This window comes from Orbicella faveolata, unplaced genomic scaffold (genome assembly GCF_042242905.1).
Source record: "Orbicella faveolata isolate gen_17 unplaced genomic scaffold, um_ofav_v1 contig_24, whole genome shotgun sequence".
Taxonomy (NCBI): Eukaryota; Metazoa; Cnidaria; class Anthozoa; order Scleractinia; family Merulinidae; genus Orbicella; species Orbicella faveolata.
The window spans coordinates 13,930,250-13,952,500 of NW_028301552.1; the positions used below are offsets into that span (position 1 = coordinate 13,930,250).

The 22,251-nt window shown below is 41.2% G+C and overlaps 2 protein-coding genes across 10 annotated transcripts in view; one reads left to right on the top strand and one right to left on the bottom strand.

Annotated features, from left to right (window-relative positions):
* LOC110069677 (uncharacterized) lies at positions 1-18,647 on the bottom strand. Of its 6 annotated transcripts, none has more exons than XM_089292035.1 (21): positions 18,501-18,645; positions 16,436-16,643; positions 14,835-15,026; positions 14,337-14,426; positions 13,013-13,177; positions 12,242-12,388; positions 11,309-11,495; positions 10,852-10,922; positions 10,477-10,768; positions 9,851-10,083; positions 8,580-8,794; positions 7,714-7,951; positions 6,795-6,960; positions 5,345-5,451; positions 4,968-5,154; positions 4,258-4,368; positions 3,362-3,561; positions 2,409-2,523; positions 1,554-1,696; positions 1,076-1,111; positions 1-661 (listed from the first exon to the last, which is right to left on the bottom strand). In XM_089292035.1, the coding sequence occupies exons 2-21, from the start codon at positions 16,613-16,615 to the stop codon at positions 527-529; spliced, it is 3,210 nt and encodes a 1,069-aa protein (XP_089148161.1). In that variant the 5' UTR covers positions 16,616-16,643; positions 18,501-18,645; the 3' UTR covers positions 1-526. The 6 variants fall into 6 exon arrangements, 3 of the variants coding, with proteins under 3 accessions (XP_089148161.1, XP_089148162.1, XP_089148164.1); XM_089292036.1 differs by having other exon boundaries at positions 18,507-18,616; XR_016207991.1 differs by lacking the exons at positions 1-661; positions 2,409-2,523 and having other exon boundaries at positions 18,501-18,647.
* LOC110069685 (uncharacterized) overlaps positions 16,171-22,251 on the top strand; it is a 13,895-nt gene continuing 7,814 nt past the window's right edge. The window contains exons 1-3 of one of the 4 annotated variants that reach the window (XM_089292045.1): positions 16,171-16,195; positions 18,778-18,925; positions 22,205-22,251. The exon at positions 22,205-22,251 is cut by the window's right edge and continues 142 nt beyond it. In XM_089292045.1, the coding sequence (XP_089148171.1) occupies positions 18,896-18,925; positions 22,205-22,251 (77 nt within the window). In that variant the 5' untranslated portion in view covers positions 16,171-16,195; positions 18,778-18,895. Of the gene's footprint in view, positions 16,196-16,876; positions 17,032-17,943; positions 18,139-18,777; positions 18,926-22,204 lie in introns of those variants that run through there. The other 3 variants (XM_089292044.1, XM_089292046.1, XM_089292042.1) reach the window with 3 other exon arrangements.

Below are 22,251 nucleotides of genomic sequence, written 5' to 3' on the forward strand. Positions count from 1 at the left end.
TTGATTACACGTCGTTCATTTATTAAGTAAATTATATCATGCATCACCATAGTTCACAAAATATCAACTGCTGTGATTCCTCAATTTCACAGGCATTATTACTCCTGGGATTTTTGAATTGTGTTATCAAATTAAGTTGACTGGCATCTATAATTAAATAATTATTCCAAGCATCCTGAAAAAAACTAATTCAGTGTTTTCTTGGTAAAGAATAAAGCCTTGTAAGACCTATTGAGAAGTTTCAGTGAAGCATCTAGAGAAGGGCCCGAGGTCCGGGCCACTTCCTTGAGGGCAAACATTCGAAAGGCCCCGAAATTTTCCGCGGGGCCAACTGGTAAGCAAGTCTGAGATCTACCATTGGTGTGCGTTCCAAAGGTTTTTCGATTTAAAACACCTATCAAAAATGATACCTATACTACAATATTTCATTTGAACGGTGAAACAGTTAGCGATGTTAAATGATTATTACTTAGTTTAACGTCAGGAAGTTTTAAGTGCCCTTGTAATCGTAATCAGAACCATTGAGCTATTCTTGATCGTTTTCTTCGTCCCAGAGTGTGATGTACTGATCTGCTCGCAGTTGCTCTACGCCAGGCACTCCTTCATCCGGGTACTCAGTGTCGATGCCGTAGCCAGTGATGTATACTTTGAGGTCTTTGCGCTACAATGGAAATCAGAAACAATGTTAACGGTATACCTGAATTTTATACTCTTTTGAGTGTTTGGTTGATTTCGAATTCTCATCGACATATTTGCTAACATATGGGTGTGGTGCCGTAGTAGTCAAGCAGTTGTACTTATAACGCATGTATATCCGTGGACTCAAAGAATATTAGCAGAGCGCGTAAGTGGGCAACTTGGTGTACTCGGCATGTCTTCGGAATAAAGGATATGTTTTGAGCCTTGGGGCTGTGCAGGCACTATACTGGCTACTCTAACGCTACATGGGGCATCGAACAACGACAAACAAACACTCAAAACTAAAACAACAACAGGAAGAAGAACAAAAAAGAAAACAAAAAGCACCCCCCCCCCCAAAAAAAAACGAATATAGATAAACAAAACGCGTACCTACCTGAGTTTTCTTCACATACTCCGCAACTTCTGTAAACTAAAGTAACAACGATAGATTGTATTTTAGTATAATATGATCGGATGCTGCTGCAGCAAGACAAACTGCATTGATGCCCACTAGATTTGACTAAATGATGGCACTTTAATTTTTGGGTTGTGATCCGAGGTGGCCAGAGGGGGGGGGGGGGGGGGAACTCATTATATGTCCCATAAATAAATAGACCTTTGTACGTAACAGCCCCCCTTGAGGAGTAGGAGGGGGGAGGTCGCGATAAACGGCCTTGAGGAACGGAATGGGGAGATGGTCGTGTCAGACGGCCTGAATAGACGGGATGCTGAACTACAGAAGAGCCCTACAATTTTCGCTTGCTCCCTGGAGTCCAACAACGTATCTCTAATGCCAGATCACAAATCACATCAATGGTAAACAAACGCTTGTCCCCAAACGAGAACAACATATGTTGGTTTTACTGTCTTACTGATGCGTGCTCTTTAGATCCTATCTCCCTCGCATCAACAACCACAGTGGAGGCCTGGAAGAAAAACTCGAACACGTCTTCCTTAAAGCCGGAGTCTACACAGTACCCCAGAATTGGTTTGTCCTTAAAGTAGAGCACAAATCCTACAGAAAGAAACGAAATTTAGTACAGTTTTAAGTACTTGCAATATATATGGGTTATAAACCAAGCGTGAGCTCAAGTTGGCTGGATATTGGTCAAATTCTTTCTTGTGTGTTTATGGACCATGGACAATGTATATGCTAATTTCTAGCTCGTACTTTTCCAAACTGGGGGAAAAAAATACAAAACCGAAAAAATCAAGATATACATTTCTTGCATATTTAATATAGCTTCAAGCAAATACTTTTCTTCCAACTCACAACGTCGTTCACCAGCCAATCTGGAGTTATACATGAACGACCTCTGCAATGATTTTGCCTGGTAATTTAATTATGACAATTTTTTTTCTGTCCTGCTATACCAAATCACGTCCTACTACGACTATCAGTTGAGCAAGGTGCGACGGAGCTTTGGTGACGAAGTTTTGGCCTTAAGATTACGGTGTTGACACGAGCAACTGTCCTCGTTTCCAATGGCAACAACATCACCACCTGCAATTTCGCGCGCTTTGCTGCAAATGACGTCAAAGGCCGACAAGTTGCCACTGGAAACGAGGCCAGTTGCACGGGACAACAACACCAGTTGAACGTTAAAACCTGGTCACCAAACTTTCTTCGCGCCTTACTTGGCAACTGATAATCGCAGTAAAAATCAGAATGACGAGCTGGAAACAAAACTAGCAGTCGCTCTATTTTAATAAACATCTCTACCCACCATAGCACACTTCGCCATGTAGCGTTCGATACGTTTGGATGAAAAAGTATTTCTCGTCATCTAGATAAGTTGGATCTTCGCCTGGTTTGCACACAACCCAATCTGCGACTTGTTCCTACAAGCCAAGGCATTACTACAATTGATTGATGCCCCATGGGAAAAAGGATGAGGGAAACGATAAAAATTAAAGATCCGATCTATGTTTTTATATTGAAGTTGGGGTAATGTAAAGGTGCTATACAGACTACCCCTTAAACACATTTCGAGAGAGGAAAATCCAAAAAGCTAATAACATAATCAAAGCACATCCTTACATATGGCGACTGTGTCCGCAATACGAACGGCTGTCAAAACCGAGCTCAGCTGTCTTACTGAAACGACAAGATGATATAGGGGCGGATCAAGGATTTTTCTCAGGAGAAGGGGGCACCACTAGGGAATAGCGTAACTGACTGGCGAGGTAAACAAATTTACGGAGGAGGAGGGGGAGGGGGGGGGGGGAGGTGCGCACCCCTTGCACCCTCCCGCTAGATCCGCCTCTGTAATAGTCTTTTCCTTCTTAGCTAACGAAGATAAAGAAAATTCTACAGTTGCCTTGGCCTCTTCTAGTACTTAACTGGAGAATACTGTGTTTAAATTGACGAGAAACAACATATTTTGTTCAAAATAACACAACTATTATCCTGCCTGGCCGTGGCGATACTTGACAACTACGAACGAGTTGCCGGACGCGGACGACTCATCTTTGGCGCCAAATTAAAACCATAGAGACACAAAATGTTTCATATTTTTCAAAAACGGTTTTTGAACATGCGTAGATAAGTTAACCGCTAAGACTAACGCTCGCTCTTCTTCCGATTTCTCCCACAAGTCCCAGCTTGCTTTCTTGGCGTTAACACTGCTCCTCTTAACGCAGTGGCTAACAGAGCTCCACTGAAAGCAATCACACTTACTGGCTTAAACAAGCTTAACATCTCATCAAGCCGGTGAGTCTTGAGCTTGTATTCCACCTCGGGTCCCGACAGCACCCTCAGGCGTGGTTCACCAGCCAAGTATCTCCGTTTGCTTTCAGATGCAAACAACATAGGGAGCTCTCCAGCGTGGTCCAGGTGGTTGTGGGTGATGAAAACGTTCCTCGGGAATTCATTGTAGGCTGGAAATACAAGGAAAGGCCGCATCTTATCGGGCCTCACATAACTGAACAAACAAGGATCCAGGTGTATTATACATGTAAAGGTTTTCACTCTACGGAGGTCAATTTTTTTCAATTTTTTTCAATGTTTTTTTTCCATGACATTAAACACTTATATATTAACAGAGAGTATAAGGGAATATCTCAAACTGATTCATTGCCGTGTTTACCGAGCGATAGCGCGGCCAATACGGCAAGGCCGAGGATTCAGATTTCCCCGTAAGGACCGAACATTCGATGTTAACAAGCTGTTTATACATTATATATTGTTTTTTTTTTTCTTTTTTTGCGTTGTTTTTGCAGGAAAGTAATCGGCCCGTGGTATTGCGGGAGAATAATGGCCTCAAAGTAGCCAATCAGAACGCGCGTTATATCGGCTACTATATAATAATGTACCAGAATATTGTACCAAAAATTGTTTGAAACGGTTGGAAACCAAGCAAAGGGAAAATATAAAACATGACAGAATCAAATAAGTTGAAAAAGTATACACAAACAAACAAACAAATACATGCCACTTCTCCCCCCCCTCCCCCCCCCAAAAAAAACAAAAACAAAAAAGCAAAAACAAAAACAAAAACAAAAAAGAAACAAAAACAAACAAACAAACAAACAAAACAAACAAACAAACAAACAAACAAACAAACAAATACTAACCAAGTTTCTCCCTGCAGGGCTTTAGAACGCCAGCTCCAACATCGGCCATCAACAGAGGGTTCCCACCATGAAAAATGATGGCAGAAGAACTCGGTTTGCCATGCAGGGCAGCTGAAATAAAATAAATAGTCAGTTCGAACGTTGGTTCATTCACGGGTTACAGGGAAGAGACAACTGACATGTGTGGATACTATTTTAGTTCGAAAAGCCACGTTAGGTATTGGTGACTGCAACATTTCTAACCCTCATATCAATAAATGTACTCTCGAACAAAGATGCTCCTCCAATAAGCAACACAATTGCTTCAGGGGCTAATTCAGGAAGCAACGCCAGGTGCAGACAAATAAATGTAAAAGACTAGCTTTGGCACGACTTTGTCAAGTTACTTATGGCGAAAGGTGCACACAATTATAACCTCAAAAAGTAGTAAAAGTAGTACACAGCACTGGGACCAGAAAGAAAAACATCGACTTAGGAAAGGTGCCTGCTTCTGGGAGGTTAAAAATGTAGTGTTGGGATGTGGCTGGGACGATAATAATAGTAAAAAAAAGTGTCCGATTACGGGAGGTGTCCACCTTTTGGTACACTGTCAAAAGAGGTGTCTGTTAAAGGAGGTTCCACTATATAGACTACCGCAAAGTGAGTTCTTTTTATCCAAGCATTTAACTATTGCCTGCAAATACCAACATGTTGCTATGAAACGACAGTACCTGTTGTGCCGGTCCCAGTTCCCACGCAGTAAAGCTCCACTCTGTTCTTGTGCGACGTTACTTTACCCTTCAGTTTACTGAGAAGCAGATGCATTTCGGGACGGGATTTTTCTGGCTTAAGACAATCGTCAATAATTGTTTTGAGCTTTGTTGCCAGTTCTTCGCCAAATTCTTCAACAGAGATGTCCTGCCGGCAAGTAAACGAGAGTGACAAAGTTAGATTCGACTCATGCAAGCGTTTATAAAACACAAAGTATACGATGAAAATAGGTAAATGTGTGTAACAAAATTCTAAACGTTATAACGTTCTCTCTGTTACTAAAAAAATAATTTTTAAGCCCGTGAAAGAGATTTACACCTGTTTCATATTTCATTACCGGAATACTTGGATTGTCGCCCGCCATTTTCTTGTTGAATACAGTCTCATGGTGCGCGATGTCATGGAACACTGTCTTGCCACTCAGCACTTCTATCAGACACAACCCTGAGACACGAAAACATCATGTTCTTAATAAGTACAGTGGTTAACCCGGCTGTTGGAGGGTATCAATGGGTAAGTGGCTTTTACGGCTAACGGTTATTAGAGAGGTTAAGCATGACGTTAACGGCAGACGGCAAACGGCAAAGATAACTTCTGATTTTGAGTTCTTTTCTTCTAATCCGTAAATAAAGCACACAAAAATGGAATAACGTCTCCTACTATTCATTGCAAATACAAATAACTTCACTCTACTGTACACACAACTGAAGGGAGACGGTAAAAATTTCATTTTTGCCGTTTGCCGTTTGCCGTTTGCCGTTTGCCGTTTGTCGTAAACGTCATCCTTAACCTCCCTAATATTCTAGCTCTTTTACGGCTAACGGTTAATTTATTTTCCTTACGGTTAACAGAAATCTTAGAAATTAATAACCATTGTTCCGAAAAAAATAAAATAAAACTTAACTTTCATCGTTTAAAAAAGTTAAAAACTGTAAGACATATTTAAGGTCTTAAAACCATTCCAGTTCAGAAAAAAGTCTTGACAGGAGGTCTTGAGACTTTTACGGTTAGCATATTTTTACGGCCAGCTAACGGTTAAATGTTTCCAATCTCCGAGCCTAACGGCTAAATTTTTGTCCGTTTACGGCTAACGGTCAACCCCATTCAGACCCTCCTATTGAGCCGTTGAATTAACACCACAAAGTTCTACCAGCCTTTCCTCGTAAATAGGGTAAACCTGACTTTTCACTTCGTCCTTGATGTTGACCGCCTTGATCAGAAATCAACTTATCATATGGATGCATTCAGAATAAATATAAGGAAATTTTGGCCAGCTGTTATTGGAAGCTATTATTGGAATGACATTCCTCTATCAATATGTAATAGCCAACTAGAAAACTATTTTAAAAAGCACTATACCATTTTTATTTAGTATCGCTGTATATTTTTACGAGTTGTGCCTTATTGTTGACGAGCCGTAGGGTGAGTCAAAGTACTAACAACGAGTAAAAATATAAAGCGATACTACACAGCAAAGCATCTAATAAGAGAGATATATTATCCAACTGCTATAGTCAATAAATTTATCAGTAAGAGGGAGAGTGTGACAGTTTTGCCTGCGCGCGCCGACCAGTTCGGCAAACAGGTTTGCTACTGTACAAATAACCGTACAATATCGCTGTAAATACGGTATTCGCTGCAGTTGGATAATAAAACTGATACGAATGCAGATGCACATATGCTGTGTCCTCGGTTTCGGTTTCCTCAGTGAAAACAAAAAACAGAGACAAACGAAAAAACGACACTTTTTTCCGTTGCCGAAATTGTCACTATCGCCATGGACTCACCGTAGCTATGAACATCGGCTTTATGGGAGTAGCGGCCTCCAGATTTCACCACTTCAGGCGCCATGTAACGGTAGGAGCCAATCTGAGTTTTAGTTTGACGTGTTCCTTCTGTTGCACGAGCCAGACCAAAGTCTCCGAGCTTGAGAACTGTGTGATCAACGGACAACTGGAAAAAAAAAAAAAATCAACTTTGCAAACAGAGTTGTTACTTGATGATCAAGCTCATCTGATACATAATAAACTTAACAGATTTGCATCGAGCAAAGTAAATAAAGTCTTTAAATCCCTCAAAAAACTGTAGCTTTTGCACGACATTTCAGATTTCTAAAGGTTTGTTTTACTACGTGTCGTCCCTTATTGCAAAAAAGAGCCTCTTAATTTTACAGACCCCCCTAAGACTATTGGTTCTCCAGGCCATAAGATGCGACGCGCTGGACCCACGCAGGTTGATCACCATAACCATCACTTTAAAACCTTTTTAAAACCTAGTAAGTTGTCGCAGAAGGTTACCACATTATTTCCCATAGATACATGTAGATGAGAAGAGACAATAAGGCGTCACTTTCCGTGCAGGCACCTATTTTGTTGTCGTTTCTGTACTCTAGTTACAGTCAAACCAGGTGAAGCGTACCCCTCAAGATTACATTAATGAATTGATTATTTGAATATCGAACCCGCTAGTCGTTTCCGGAATGCAACAATGAACTGATTATTGGAAAACTGAACCCACTAGTCGTTCCAAGAATACGGCTCATGGGTTTAATGTTCAAAAAAATCAATTTAATATTGATTTTTGAAATGACAAGCGAGCTCAATACTCAAATCGCTAATCAATTCATTTTGCATTCTTGAAAGTGAGAAACACAAACACAACAACAAAACCCAAAAGGCGAGCTGAAGACAAATTAAACGCCCTTACAAAGATGTTTTCAGGTTTCACGTCTCTGTGGATGATATTCAGTGAGTGTAGATGTTCAAGAGCAGAACCAATATCCTCGGTGAATCTCAATGTAAACTCTTTTCCTTGTCCTCGTCCCTGGTTTTTATCGAGCAGCACTTTAAGATTTCCTCCCGCCATGAACTCCATCACAATCGCCAGCTGATTCTGAATGGAGATGCATTCAATCACTTCCACGATTTTGGGATGCTTTGCTTCCCTGAAGAGAGGAGAACACACGCAAAACATGTACTCATTTTGCTTTTCGTGTTTGCTTTTTTAAGGTGCTGGAGTGACTTCAACGTTTCTCGTGGCGCCGAAAGATCAAATGAGCATACTTCACAAGTGAAAGTTATCTTTCCAGTTTGAAAGGCAGCAGTTGCAAAAATAGTCCTTGACCTTTCCGCCATAACAGTGCAAAAGCTTATCAGCTAAGTCAGGCCTGGTTCACACTAGCAACATAACGACATAACCATTTGACATAATGGTATAACGACCGAAATAATCGCTTATGTCGGTCATGGGAACATCGACATAAAGACATGAAGAAAAGATCATTTTTTTTGCTTATGTCGTTATGTTCATGCTGTTATGTTGCTATTTTGCCATTATGTCGGAATGTTCACACTGCAAACATAACGACATAACATATTTCTTATGTCGTTATGTCGTTAACTCGCTATAAGTTGAACTAGGCTTAATGAAGTATTCAATATCACGTCAATTAGGAGGTTTACACGCCAAAATCCTTAAGAGAAGATAGAAACAGGTCGCGAATCACTAATTTTGCACTGTTACAATGCCCCTAACAGTTATTACAACTGAAGACATACAAATCAAGCACAAACCTAAGCATGTCAACTTCTCTTTCAAAGTCTTGGATCTGTTTGCGGTTCTCGATGTTCTTTAAAATCTTGACAGCCACCGGCCGGCCGTCTTTCTTAGCTTGGAACACCTGCCCAAAGCTGCCTTCACCGAGTGGCTCGAGATAGCCTGGGTCGAGCTGGCTCCTAACTTTCTGACTGATACGAGTCAGTGTTTCCAGTGCATCCAGGTCTTTTTTCTAGAAAAGAAATATAAGGGTACATAATGCTGAGGGTCTAAATAAAGAACATATGTTAATAGAGTTCCACAACTTCGTTGCGGCAAAAGAAAAGGCTCTTGCACCGTAACGGTCCGTTTTAACCATTTGACAGCTACAAGTTAGCGACGAGCGTGATGTGGATCGTAAGTTATTGTACTATAAATAGTAAAATAGGTCGTTCTAAATAGTCTGGCTTCTCACGGCATTCAATACCACTGATGTTGTTAATGTGCGCACGATCAGCTTCAAAGAAACGTTGCTAAATTTATTGCCTGATTTCAAGCCGAAAAGGATTAGGTACGAGTCTTCAAATTATGGGATTAGCAGCTATTGATCCACATAGTAAGTGCACACCAAGCTTTACAAAATCCCCAAGTTTGGTGCAAATAGACCCAATAGTAAGCAATATACAACCATTTGAAAACATCAAAATTTACAAAAAAAAAATGTATGACCATCCGGACGCTGTCTCCCGGATGACCAAATATTTCTGTGTAATTTTGGCGTTTTTAACTGGCTGCATCTCAGTCAAAACTAGGCTGATTAACACTTAACTTGGAGTTTTTGTGAATCTCGGTGTGCTCTTTCGGACTACGTGGATCAATAGTTGCTAATCCCATAATTTACCGACTCGTACCTAGTCCTTCTCGGCTTGAAATCAGGCAATGGCAAGGAGGTTGAAAACTTCCACTTGCATGAAATAAACGGTAATCGTGTTGAATGCTAAAGTCACCATGGATACTAAAGCACTTTAAGGCAACCATAATGGCGTTCCCACACAACAGTTTATCTCCCTTGAGAAATGATTTCAAATTTCGTAGGTAAAGGCTTCCAATGCGTTAGTTTGAAAACATCGATATGGCGCCATGAGAGTAGCCAGTCTGCCAGAGGATAGTCATTTCATTAAGAAAAAAATATGCTTGGCTCATCAGAGCGTAATACGAAATTCACCACATGATAGTATGCGATTGGTATGGACAGACAAAGTTCATGTAAATTAAAGAGGCTGCAGAGCATACAGATTGTAAAACTTACTTCAATGGCATCGATGCCAAATTTTTTCTTCAGCTCCGCACTCTCTTTCATAATCGCAGTGGCGAGTTTCAGAGTGGAATCCTCGTTGCTCCAGGCGTTTGCACGACTTCTTTCGTAAACTTTTCGTTTGTTCAACACCTCCTCTCCATTGATGTTAATCAGATGATTAGCGAACTTTCTGTCTTCTGGGGAAGAAGCAGTCTCTGCATAGCATATGGCTTCATCTGTGCCACCTGTATGCCAAAAAAGTAAGTAACTAAACTTAAGCCAGGGTGGCCGCCCACTTTGCATCCGACTGGTTTCCAGCGGGGGCCTGGGCACTGAACTGCCGTGTGAATATGTCAGTTGTCAGCCCATAACGCTGTGTGACTTTTCACTGTGTTTTCGTGATCCTTGTACAGTTAAAATATATCATCTTTTTATTTTTATACTTTTCTCTCGGCCCAAAAATTAACATTTCAATTCATTTTTACCATGAGACATACACTTCATAACGTTGGCGTAACGAGAACTACTTTGGTCAGACTCTGATTCAGAGATATTTATTGTTTTGCACTATTTCAACCTATTTGTTTTGACTTATTTCTGAATTTTTTCTTTAAACCCTGTGAACACAAATGAGATACCTTTTAAGCGGATGAGGGCAAATGTCTCCTTCTCAACTTCCTGTACTTGGTAGGTTTCTTGGTCACCAACAATGAGAATTTCCAGGGAGCTGTTACTTCGCATGAACGATTTACAAAGCAAAATGGCTTTTGTGTATTTACTGATGGAAATCTTGCATTTCTGAAGAATTTTTTGCTTTTCATCTTCTGGTAGAGGAGGTAACCGTTCCGCTGTCTTCCAGAGTTCAATCTCCTTCTTCACCCCGTGGTAAAAGAACAGGGCGGTGACACTGGTCTGTGATTCAGTTATAAGCTGCAATTACGGAATGCATCTCTTTTTAGTCTTTCCTCCTGTGCCTTAAATGGCAATTGTCCGGAGGTCAACGTAACACTTACCTGAATCAGGTTGTCACGCCTTCCTTTCATTGCATCCAACGTCCGCTGTACCTTTTCCTCAGAATAAACACCTAAGAAGGTAGAGGATGAGCGGATTAGGCTTGACTATAGGCAAGAATTTCCTTGATTCTCCCTCCCTCTCTACCCTTCCTCCATTCCATCCTTTCTCTCCCAATCAGTTATTTCCTCCCTCATTCACTCCCTTCTTCCCTAACTCTGTCCCTCACCCAATTCCCCCTTCCGTCCCTTCGTCCCTCCCTCCTTTCTCCTTCTCCCCATTTTCCATTACCTCTCTTTCGGCCCGTCCATCTATCTCTCCTTGTTTATTCATGTTTCCCACCCCTATTCGACATTATCAAAGTAAATGAGACAGTTAAGCGACTGGCTAATATTAGAAATCCCCTGCGAGGGTGCTACAATGCATGGTAAAATAAACAGTGAAATAATAAAAACTTACCGAAAGGATCTTTTGCAAACATGTCTTGTATGGCAGGACGTGAGATCTGTTCAAAGTACTCGTCAGGTGACAATGCGTTTGTTATATTGATTGTGTGAAATATAATCTCTGAGGCCATTTTCTCCAGTGTAAGTTGTTGTTGAAGATATTCTTCCCGTTGGATTCGCAAGTAAGATCTTTCATAAACCTTGGGGACGAAGAGTTGCATTTAATTTTTTTTTTTAGTTTGATAAAAGGGCTGAAAATATGGCAAACGAAAGTTTTAAGAGTTGAACGAAGTCGAACAACAAAGATCCACCTTAGGATTTGACAGAGCGCGTCTGTCAGCCGGTAACTCCGTCCCTCCATCCGTCCGTTAGTCAGACAGTCATTTTGTCAGTCAGTCAATTTGTCAGTCAGTCAGTCAGTCAGTCAATCCGTCAGTCAGTCTGTTATACAGTCAATCAATCCGTCAGTCAGTCCGTTAGACAGTCAGTCAGTCAGCCAATGTGTCAGTCAGTCAATCAGTCCTTCAGTCAGTTTGTCAGACGGTCAGTCGGTCAGCTAATGTGTCAGTCAGTCTGTCAGTCAGTCAGTCTGACAGTCCGTCAGTCAGCCGGTCAGACAAACAATCAGCTCGTCATTCATTCAGTCAGTGAGTGAGTGAGTCAGTCAGTCAGTCAGTCAGTCAGTCATTCAGTCAGTTCGTCAAACAGTTAGTCATTCATTCAGTCGGTCAGTCATTCATTCATTCATTCAGTCAGTCAGTCAGTCAGTCAGTCATTCAGTCAGCCAGTCATTCAGTCAGCCAGTCATTCAGTCAGTCAGTCATTCAGTCAGTCAGTCAGTCAGTCAGTCAGTCAGTCAGTCAGTCAGTCATTCATTGAGTCAGTCAGACAGTCAGTCAGTGTTTTCACTGTGGCAATCTGTCATGCTACAAGCCTTGAAGCTTACCTGTCCAGGTTGAATTTCTTCTTGAATAGTTCCTGTACTTAAGAACTGTACAAATTCCCAGGGCTGTATGTTTGCTTTCAAAGTGAGAAGATTCCCATTTCTCTCTAGATCTGACTCACCGTAAGTCTCAAACTTGTAATGTTTCATCTGTAAAAAGAGTGAAAAGAAAACTGAATTAATAACGAACATGCACTATATATATTTCACTCCAACGGACTTCAGAGATTCCAACCCTCCCGATTTGATCGGGAGACTCCCGATCTGATGTGTTGCCTCCCGCTCTCCCGATTGTTATCAAATTCTCCCGATTTATAATAAAATTGTGAAAAAAAGGGAAAAAAAATGCTAATCTTAAGTATCTTTTTGCGATGTATAACACTTTCTTCTCATATCATCTCACCCAGTCTCTCGCCGTGTGTTGTGCAGACTCATCAGGCCAGCAGTCTTACTCCATTTAGCAGCTCCAAAATACAGGAAAAGGCATTTAAGAAAACCTACATTTGCAAAATTTCCCGGTGAGCATGGCCCCGGGCCCCCCTAAAGGCTGCCGCCTTCGGCGCTAAAAGAGTCTCCCTATTTTCCTTCAAAAGGGGTTGGAATCTCTGGGACTTCCACTAGGCCTTTAATTTAATTTAGGCTATTTTCGATAGGTAATGTAATTCCAAAGGCGCTTAACAAGATTTCATGACCTTAGACTATTTATTATAAAACCATTCGTAACAAAAATAAGCAAAACAAAGGATTCAATATGGGTAAATTCAGCTGCTTAACCTTTGCGTCAACTGCAAACTTTTGGAAGAAGTTCTTGTACTCTGTACGCGCCGGGTCACAGCCAAGAAACAGCACAGATCTGTCATTGAAAACTTGACGCATGAATTCCACCTCTGAGCTTTCAAGGGCGCTGCAAAAGTCTTCAAAGAACTTCTTACTACTAGGCTGGAAAAAAGAAAACGAAAAAAAATGCTTATATTAGCAGAATGGGTTGCATGCAACAGTAAATATGACTGCACTTAGGAAGTGAAGTTTTAAAGACATAGCATGTATTTTGAGCATAAATCATCATAAGTAATAACCATAAATCAAATTAAGCACATAATTATATTTTATACCCTTCTTCAAGCTCGTTTCCAGGCTCTCTCACTCCTTTGTCTCCCTTGTCGTGAAGACAGCCTGGGGACGAGGTTGACTCTTCTTTTCACACGTTACTGTAACTCTCAAAGGATACCACATGGTACTGCGCTAAAGCAAAACTATCCTACAGTATTCGAGCTTCCAATTTGCAATCGTGACGCCATATAATCCCATAGTGATCAAGGCGCACACTATACAGGGTGTAATCTAGAGCATCCAAGATGCACACGGTAAGTATTCAATTAAGTTGAATTTAGAAAAGTAGGAGGGTTCCTTATAATGAATGAACAAAAGTAGCACTTTGTAAAGAAACTTTTGGGTTGCGAAGGTGGACAAGTAAAGCACTACACTCAGCTACATTTGCCAACTAATGGGTTAGTCCAGGTGCACTACAGGCCCAGGTTGTTCGAACGGTGGATAATGCTATTCACGGGATAAATCACTATTCAGTGGATAGCGTGGTTTGTTTCGTTATCACTTATCCGCGATTTATCGGGTGGATTGCCGATTTAGTGATTTCTCCGGTGGATAGCCGGCGTTATCCAGTCTTCCAACAACTGGCCTGGTGTGTCTCGAGTCAGGCGGCCTTGAGTACCTCGGAAAATTTCGGTATAGTGGCGTGCGTTGACTCGCATTCGGGTGATTTGAGCCTAAATATTTGCTTTTTGCGCCGAGTGGAGGGCTCAAGTTACTGCTGCAAAATAGTTAGTGCTCTCTCGGAACGAATCATCGCATCTGCAAATTTAGCAGGAACAAGCGATCCGCGAGAATCGCGGGAAAAGAAACGTGGGCCAAATCACACTAAGTGACGATTTTTCACCTGACTGGCTATGGGGATGGAAACTGCTCAGATTGGTTAGGCGACCTTGAAGTGCTTTGTCTTATGCAAAGGAACTATATATAGATAACAATTACCTACTGTTGATGTTGGAATAGTTCTTCTGCCAGTGTAACAATAGCTTACCAACGTCCTCGCATTGAAACCTGCATCTCCAAGGCACTTAATGATCAAATCTCTACGTAGATCCGGCCAGGACTGGGCAAGGCACGAAATCTTACAATAAGGCAACCAAAAAATAATTACAATAAATCCCTAAACAGGCAACAGAGAGACAGACAGACAGACAGACAAATCAATCAATCAATCAATCAATCAATCAATCAATCAATCAATCAATCGATCGATCAATAATACGTAATACGCGTAACACCTTTTCAAACAAAATTTATGTCCAAACTTGCACACGAAACGAACTAAATTTTAGCTAAACGTTGGAGCCCTTTGATTAAGGCTCACAGCAAGAAAGAAACTTTCTGGAGGAATATCAAAATTATCCCAACTGGTTTTACAGGAAATCTGTGGACATCTGATAAGAGAATCTGTATGCGGACATCAAGACTTAAACGGTTAAGGAATGACATGAAAACAGTATTTTTGCGCGCGTCCTTCTCATATACCAACCTGGTCCAAACGCAGTTTCTCGCCACCATTCCCAGTCTTCCAGAGGAAGCGCTCTAACAGCTCGTCCATATTAGTGGTTATGATGAGAGGAAATTTCCCGACATTCCGTAGGACATTGTGAACACGTGACGGTGCCAATTGGAGGTTTCCAAGGAACTTGTTTTCGAGATCGAAGAGAGATTTAACGCCAGTCTGCGAAAAAGATGGCATCAATAATAATAATAATAATAATAATAATAATAATAATAATAATAATTATAATAACGATAAGAAAAAACATTGTTTTGCAATAGCTGGCTTAGTGGAGTGTCAATCAGTTACTTTTCAAGCACAATGATCATTTTGGAAGATTTTATTATTATTAAGTTAAATTCCAAGTATTTCAGAGTCGTGGATAATTTTCTGTCGTTACAATTGTATAGCCCCTTGTGCATTTTGGATCCTCCGCTCACTCGGCAGCTTTCTCCAATCCTCATTGATATTTGGCCTGGGTTTTTATCCCGTATGATATTCAGCTTACTTAGTTTCTGTTTGTTTCTGACACTGCATCCCAGCCGTTTAGTCAATCTCGTTCCCTGACAAACTCGTTCCCAGGGCTTTTCCCTAAAAGCCCTGGGAACGAGGTTGGTTCCCTGAGGGTGCGATCCTTTTGATCAGCAACAAGAAATCGAGACCTCTGGGATAAATCAGAAGGTGAGCCAGCATTAGTTACATCGGTTACTCTCTCTACGCATGCCCAAAACCATCACTGAGCTTGAACGCTCGCGCACAATACAAAGTAAGGGTCCGTTTACAAGGAGGGAGGCTTCAGTACCCTAGCAAGCGGGTTAACCCTAGCTGGAGGGCAAAAGATAGTTCGGATTTACTGGCAAAATTTCACAGGTAATTTAACAGGTAGGGTGAACGTTTTTGTTTTCAATGCGATTTGAGCGCGTTTGAACAACATTCAGGCTTTCGGTCATTGTTAACCCGCCTGCCAGGGTAACCCTAGCGAGCTGATAGGGTAACCCACCTACCCGGGTAACCCTAGCTTTCTTGTAAACTCGACGAAGAAAAAAAGAGGTAATGTGTGAATGCTAGGGTAACCCGCTTCCTAGGGTAACCCTCTCTCCTTGTAAACAGGCCCTAAAGCCAGGATTTTCTGGTTCCGGTTTTTGATTCCGTCCAGAGCGTCGGGCACCGCTTACCGAAAACCCGCGGGTTCTGGGGACGAGAGAGGTGGTTCAGTGCGTTGGGTCGACTAAGCAAGGTTTTTGTAGTGACAAGCAAATCGTGTTTTTTTTTTGAGCTACTATCATCCGTAAAAACCAGTCCAAAGTCCATGTAACCTGAAAAGAGCAGGCGAAACCACAACTTCCAGGGTAAAGTCTATAGGATTAATTCACTGCCTAATGGGGTACTAATAGGGAAATGTTGTTCCTCTAAATAGGATGTTAGTCAATTTGCCCCGCTTTTCGATTCCGTCACAACAATTTTTCGGTGCGAGCCCAAATAATCATGCACTTGCCCAGGTTAAATGAGAATTCTTGTTTTTAACCTTGTGCTTAGTGACCGATCATTAGACCAATATCTACATTAGCACTATCACGCCTTCTTCCTACCTCGGCATGATCGACAATCTTCCACCAGTCATCCAGTGAGGGATGCGTATTCTCTGAGCTGACTAAAGTCGACACTTTTTCGCCAACAAAAAGCACCAGCTTCCCTTCTACAATCTTGGAACGAATTTCTTTGAGTTCTTCAGACAGCAGTAAGCGAACATCAAGCGGTTGTGAAGCCATGCCGAGAATTAGATCGATAGTTTCTCACCTAAAGCACAAAATGGCACAATTCATAAGATTGCCAGTTTCTTAATCGCATTCACGATTTTTTGATCGGTGAACAAAACAACAGCGTCCTCAATTTTGTCTCGAAATAGAATCGGCCCGCCAGTCTCAAAACATTTTTCCGTTTAATTTCAGCGACTGAAGTGAAATCATAAATAATAAATCAACGATTCACGGAGAAACCGGAAGAAAGACTGCACTAAGAATAACAAATGATTCCAAGAAAGGGGAATACGCAAATTTTTTTTTCATTTTTGGATTCAAAAGGCAGCTTATTTCGCTGAATTCACTGTCACCACTGACTTGCATCGTCGAGAGAGAGTTACAGAAAACAGAACAACAGTGAAGAGATCTGAATCAACAGGAATCTGGTAAGACATTCAGTCAAAATTAGCAACTTGAAAAAGAGAACAAGTCAGTTGATGGACGATTTGAGATAAGCACCGTGACTGTCCTTTACGAACCAACCGTAAGCATAAAGGCCATTTCATAAAGATTGTATTGAAATCCGTATTTTCTGAAACTTGCTTAAAAGTACAGTAACTGATTGGAAAACAACTAACTAAATACTTTCACCTTGTCGTTTCACGATGAACAAATGCCTGCACGAGCTGGAATATTGAAGTTTCTCGACAAGAACGGACACATGCAGATCATGAAGTTGAATTCTAGTAATACAGTTTAACACTTCTAAGGCAAACCTAGTCCGACACAGTCTGTACACAGGGCTTTACATCAAGCCCGTTTAGAGGACACTTCTTCAGTGAACGAGTTACTGCTTATTTTTGTTTCTTTTTCTAATGATCGATTATTATAATATTTATGTGTCTGGTCCGTTTTAGATGACACGTTTCTCTGTAAATTTATCCGACTGACTTTGAAATTTCTGACACTCTGAATTCGATTTCTTGAAAGGAATTCTTGGGCGATCAACGCTATTGTTGAATTAATTTCAGGAAAGAGAACAGTCAGTAAATTTATTTTTCTCAGAAATCGTCTTACAACGGTTGATCGGTACAATCATTGTCATATACCCACTCGTTTTAAACCTACCGTAATAGTAACAATACATTAAATTTGGATATCGTTGAATTTTCCATCGAATGGAAAGTGCCCATGATGAAGGATAAAGAAGAAACTGTAATCAAATAAATGATTTGAATTTTTATATAGCAACAACTGTTCGCGACTCCACCGTCCTTTGCCAAAAAGTCCATTCCCACATATTTTTAAACCTCGTTTAAGTTTGCATCAATTACCGGAAGTTGCGTGCATACACCCTGTTTCTGTTTGGGTTATAACTGCTTCCGCGAATGCTGAAACAGCGAAAACAAAAAAGGGTGTTTTTGCTTCTTAAGTTACAATTATTAAAACGTGGCAGGAGCAATAGCTCATCCCATTATTTAACCCCTGAGTCGGTGGCTTCTGTACGTGGCTGGTCGCCTTTGTCGTGTACATTTCCATCTTCATCCAAAGAGGTATTGCTTATTTTTGTTTCTTTCTCAAATGATCGACTTTTAGATGTGTCTGACGATGAATTGCTACTTGCTTTTAAAGAGCTTTTGGAAACTAGAAATGCCATTCAAAATTTCTTGAATGACCGACACTCTCCGCAGTACGACCGCATATCGAATCGTGTTCGCCATCCTTGTCGTCTTTGATATAGTTTAACCAAACGACACAGAAAAATTGGCGATACACCTTTGTAAGCAAGCTAAAATGGGCTGGATTTTAATCCTAAGCACACGAGAAAAGGAACAAGCTTATGAGATCGACCTTTTCAATTTGCGACTGACATGAAGAGGTTACCATACGTTAAAACGAAAGAAATGTTACTTACACGTACGTTGATGAACTTTAGGTAAGCTTGTAAACTGAAAGTGCTAACCAAAGCAATTTCATTTTCCACGCCAAGCTATTAAATTCCCGGAAGAGGGAATTTTCCCGTTCTGTGTTGGAGTCGTCACGCAAGCGTGACGACCCAAAATGACAGCAGCGAAGAAGACTACGTAACCAGGCAATTTCCAAAAGCGCGCGTCGAGATCCGTGGAATGTGCTTGAGTAGAATGTCGAGGAATGGATTGCAAAGGAATTATTTACCGTTGTCTCATCCGCAGAGAGTCTTACTACAGAAGAGAAGCTTATACTGACTGACCTCCAGTAGGCCGTTCAGTTTTTCCACGCTGCATTTGACTGCCGATCAGTACCTTTGAGGCGCAAACAAACTGAAGGTCGATGGCGCAACAAATCAACGGAGAAGTACATGTAAGCTAAGACTCACTTATACATGGCTCATTTAATACTTGGGAGGCGCGGTGGCCTAATGGTTAGTGCGCTCGTCTCCGGATCGAGCGGTACGGGTTCGAGCCCTGGCCGGGGACATTGTGTTGTGTTCTTGGGCAAGACACTTTACTCTCACAGTGTCTCTCTCCACCCAGGTGTATAAATGGGTACCTGCGATGGACTAGCATCCCATCCAGGGGGGAGTAGAAATACTCCTGGTCGCTTCATGCTACAGAAACCGGGATAAGCTCCGGCCTCATGGGCCACTTGGCTCGCATGGAGACTTTACCTTACCTTTTTGCCTATTTAATACTTGCAAACCATAAACAGCTGACTTATTAAATCAATGTCAGGCTTACAAGTGGGAGTCTAAAGTAAGACCCAAATGATCGATATCGTAGCAGCACCCATCCTCCCGGGCCAACCTTTTGTTTGTTTGTTTGTTTGTGTTTTAAATCACAAATTCCTGGGAAGAGGACAAATGAATGGATCATATAGCCCTTGTTGACAGCAGGAAAGAAGGCAAATGCTCCACACCCATTCTCAAGGAGAAAAAAACAGAGGGTAGCCAGGTCTTCAAATTTGTGGGTTGGCACTGGTTACTTTTTGCTAGACTGAATCTTTGATCATGTAGAGTTGTAGCGTTACACAAGCCAATCGTGAGCCCAAGTCAACTGTGAGTCATGAGTCAACATCGAGTCAACCACCAGTCAAGCCAGTTTTTTCTTTTTCTTTTACAATCTTTTTTTTTTCTTTTTGGGACAAAATAATAATGATGATGATGATGAGGAGGAGGAGGAGGATGATAATAGTAGTAGTAGTAATAATAATAATGATGATGATGATGAGGATGATGATGGTGACGACGATGATGACAACAATGATGATGACGACAATGACGACGACGATGATGACGACGATGACGACGATGATGACGACGATGATGACGACGATCATGACAATGATGATGACGACGATGACGACGATGATGACGACGATCATGACAACGATGATGACGACGATGACGACGATGATGACGACGATGATGACAATGATGATGACGACGATGACGACGATGACGACGACGATCATGACAACGATGATGACGACGATGACGACAATGATGACGACGATCATGACAATGATGATGACGACGATGACGACGATGATGACGACGATCATGACAACGATGATGACGACGATGACGACGATCATGACGACGATCATGACAACGATGATGACGACGATGATGATGACGATGATAATAATATTAAAAACTGGCTTGACTCGTGGTTGACTTGAGGTTGACTCGTGATGCAAGGCTGACTTGGGCTTGCGGTGGGCTCATGTAACGCTACAACTCAAACACGTAGATGTACTTTTTAGCTTTTTAATATTTTGTTGCCCATTTCAGGTCACGTGATGATACTCTTGAGAATTCTTTGTTTGAAATTTCAAAATAGCCATGTGTATACAAAATTATGAATTTTGGATCAAAGAACAATTCTTTGGAGAATATCACATGGTCTGTAAATGGGAAAACAAACCACCCAAACTGAAAAGGTCTGTTAATTAGAGTGGAACCTCTGCCCCATGGCCGTACATCCTTTGGAACAGAAGAAGTTTCTGCTAATGATTATTAGGTGTCTGTTTACATAGGCATATGGGCAGGGGATGAGGGAAGGGTACAGGGTAGAGCCCGCCCACCCCCCCCCCCCGCCCCCCAGTTTCAGATATTTTTGAAAGTTTTCAGGCAAAACGCTAATGATTCGGGCAAAAGTACTCAGGAGAAAACATTCTAAAAGGTTGTCAATGCCAGGGTTGTAGGCTACCTTGTCTGACATTTGCCTTGTCAAAACAGAATTAAAGGGATAGTTACACACTTTGATGCCTGTGCAAGCTGTCACGTAGCCGCACCTAATTCCATTGTTTATAAACCAATCAGATGCGAGTACATAACTTGTTCATCTGGTCCAGAATGAATGGTCCGGCCGGAATAACAAATTCGACGTTCAATAATTATTACTCTAAATTTGCCTTTTTCTGTCTGCATCCGCTGACAGTGTACATCTACCACAAAATTTGGACACCCGTCATTTTGCTAGCCTTTGTGTAGCTGTATAGCTACTCACAGGCTATCGCCTGATTACACTTTCACAAAATTATCTGTGATTTCTGAAATACATCTTGTTGATATGAAAACGAAATGTACCTAATGCATGGAGTCGGAACATTCAAAAGGATTTCTAATTAGAAATCTCACCTATAACGTCAAGTTTTTGCGACTGATGGTGAAACCCTGCCTTTAAGGTCAATTAATATAAGGAAATTGTGGAAATCACGAGATGGATATTATTTCCATCAACAAAACAATGACAAAAGAATCAAAGCAAACAAAGACTAAGACTCTTTTTTTTTTGGTGGCTCTGAAAGGGGCCATTTTGAATGGCTCCACCAAGAGCCGTTGTAATATTTTCTTGAACTTTTCGTACAAGGAAGAATTATCTGTTTTTTTTTTTATAAGTTTCTGATTTTACTGGGCTATGGATTGAGGTCATAAGAGTATGTGAGGCTTCAAAATAACTACTTTTGGAATGATCACAGTTTCGTTAGACATGAGAATTGTGAACATTTTTGTTTTTACTGCGATTTGAGTGTGTTTGAATAACACTAATGCTTTCGGTCATTGTGTAACTTTTTCGTGCAAGAAGGTCACTGCCTTAAGTCTGAAGGTGCCCATACACCTAGATGTCTGTTTATATTATGAGGTTCTTTCAAAATGTAGCCATTTGGCAGGTGCCTGATGACATAAATCCAATTTAAGTTTAGGCTTCAATGCCAGTATAAGTTTAGGCTATAATCAAGGCTGTGGTCTAAGACAAATTATGAGGAGCCCAAAGGTTCGCAACGATGAAATCCTGGGTGCCCAGCACCTAAGCTGATATGAATAAAAGCAAGTTTTTCCACTTGCCCAGAGGCAAATGGTAGTCCCCTGTTTTACCCAGACACTTCTAGAGTAAAGTCCTGCTAATATAGTGTATGCATGCAGACCAATGTGCAATTTTCCCACCTTGCTGAGATGTACCAAAGACCATTTTAGCCCCAAACAGGTACAGCAAGCATGTCCCTCTTTGTCATTATAATAATAACAGGGAGCTGAGGCCCCCATCACACCACTGTATCTTTGAAGGAGAGTAATCTCGGGCAGTCCAAGATAGGTGCACATAGCTAACATCTTGTCAATGATGTCTTCAACTACAGTACCAGGAAGTCATCAGTAATGCTGCAGAGATGTTTTGCCGATATTA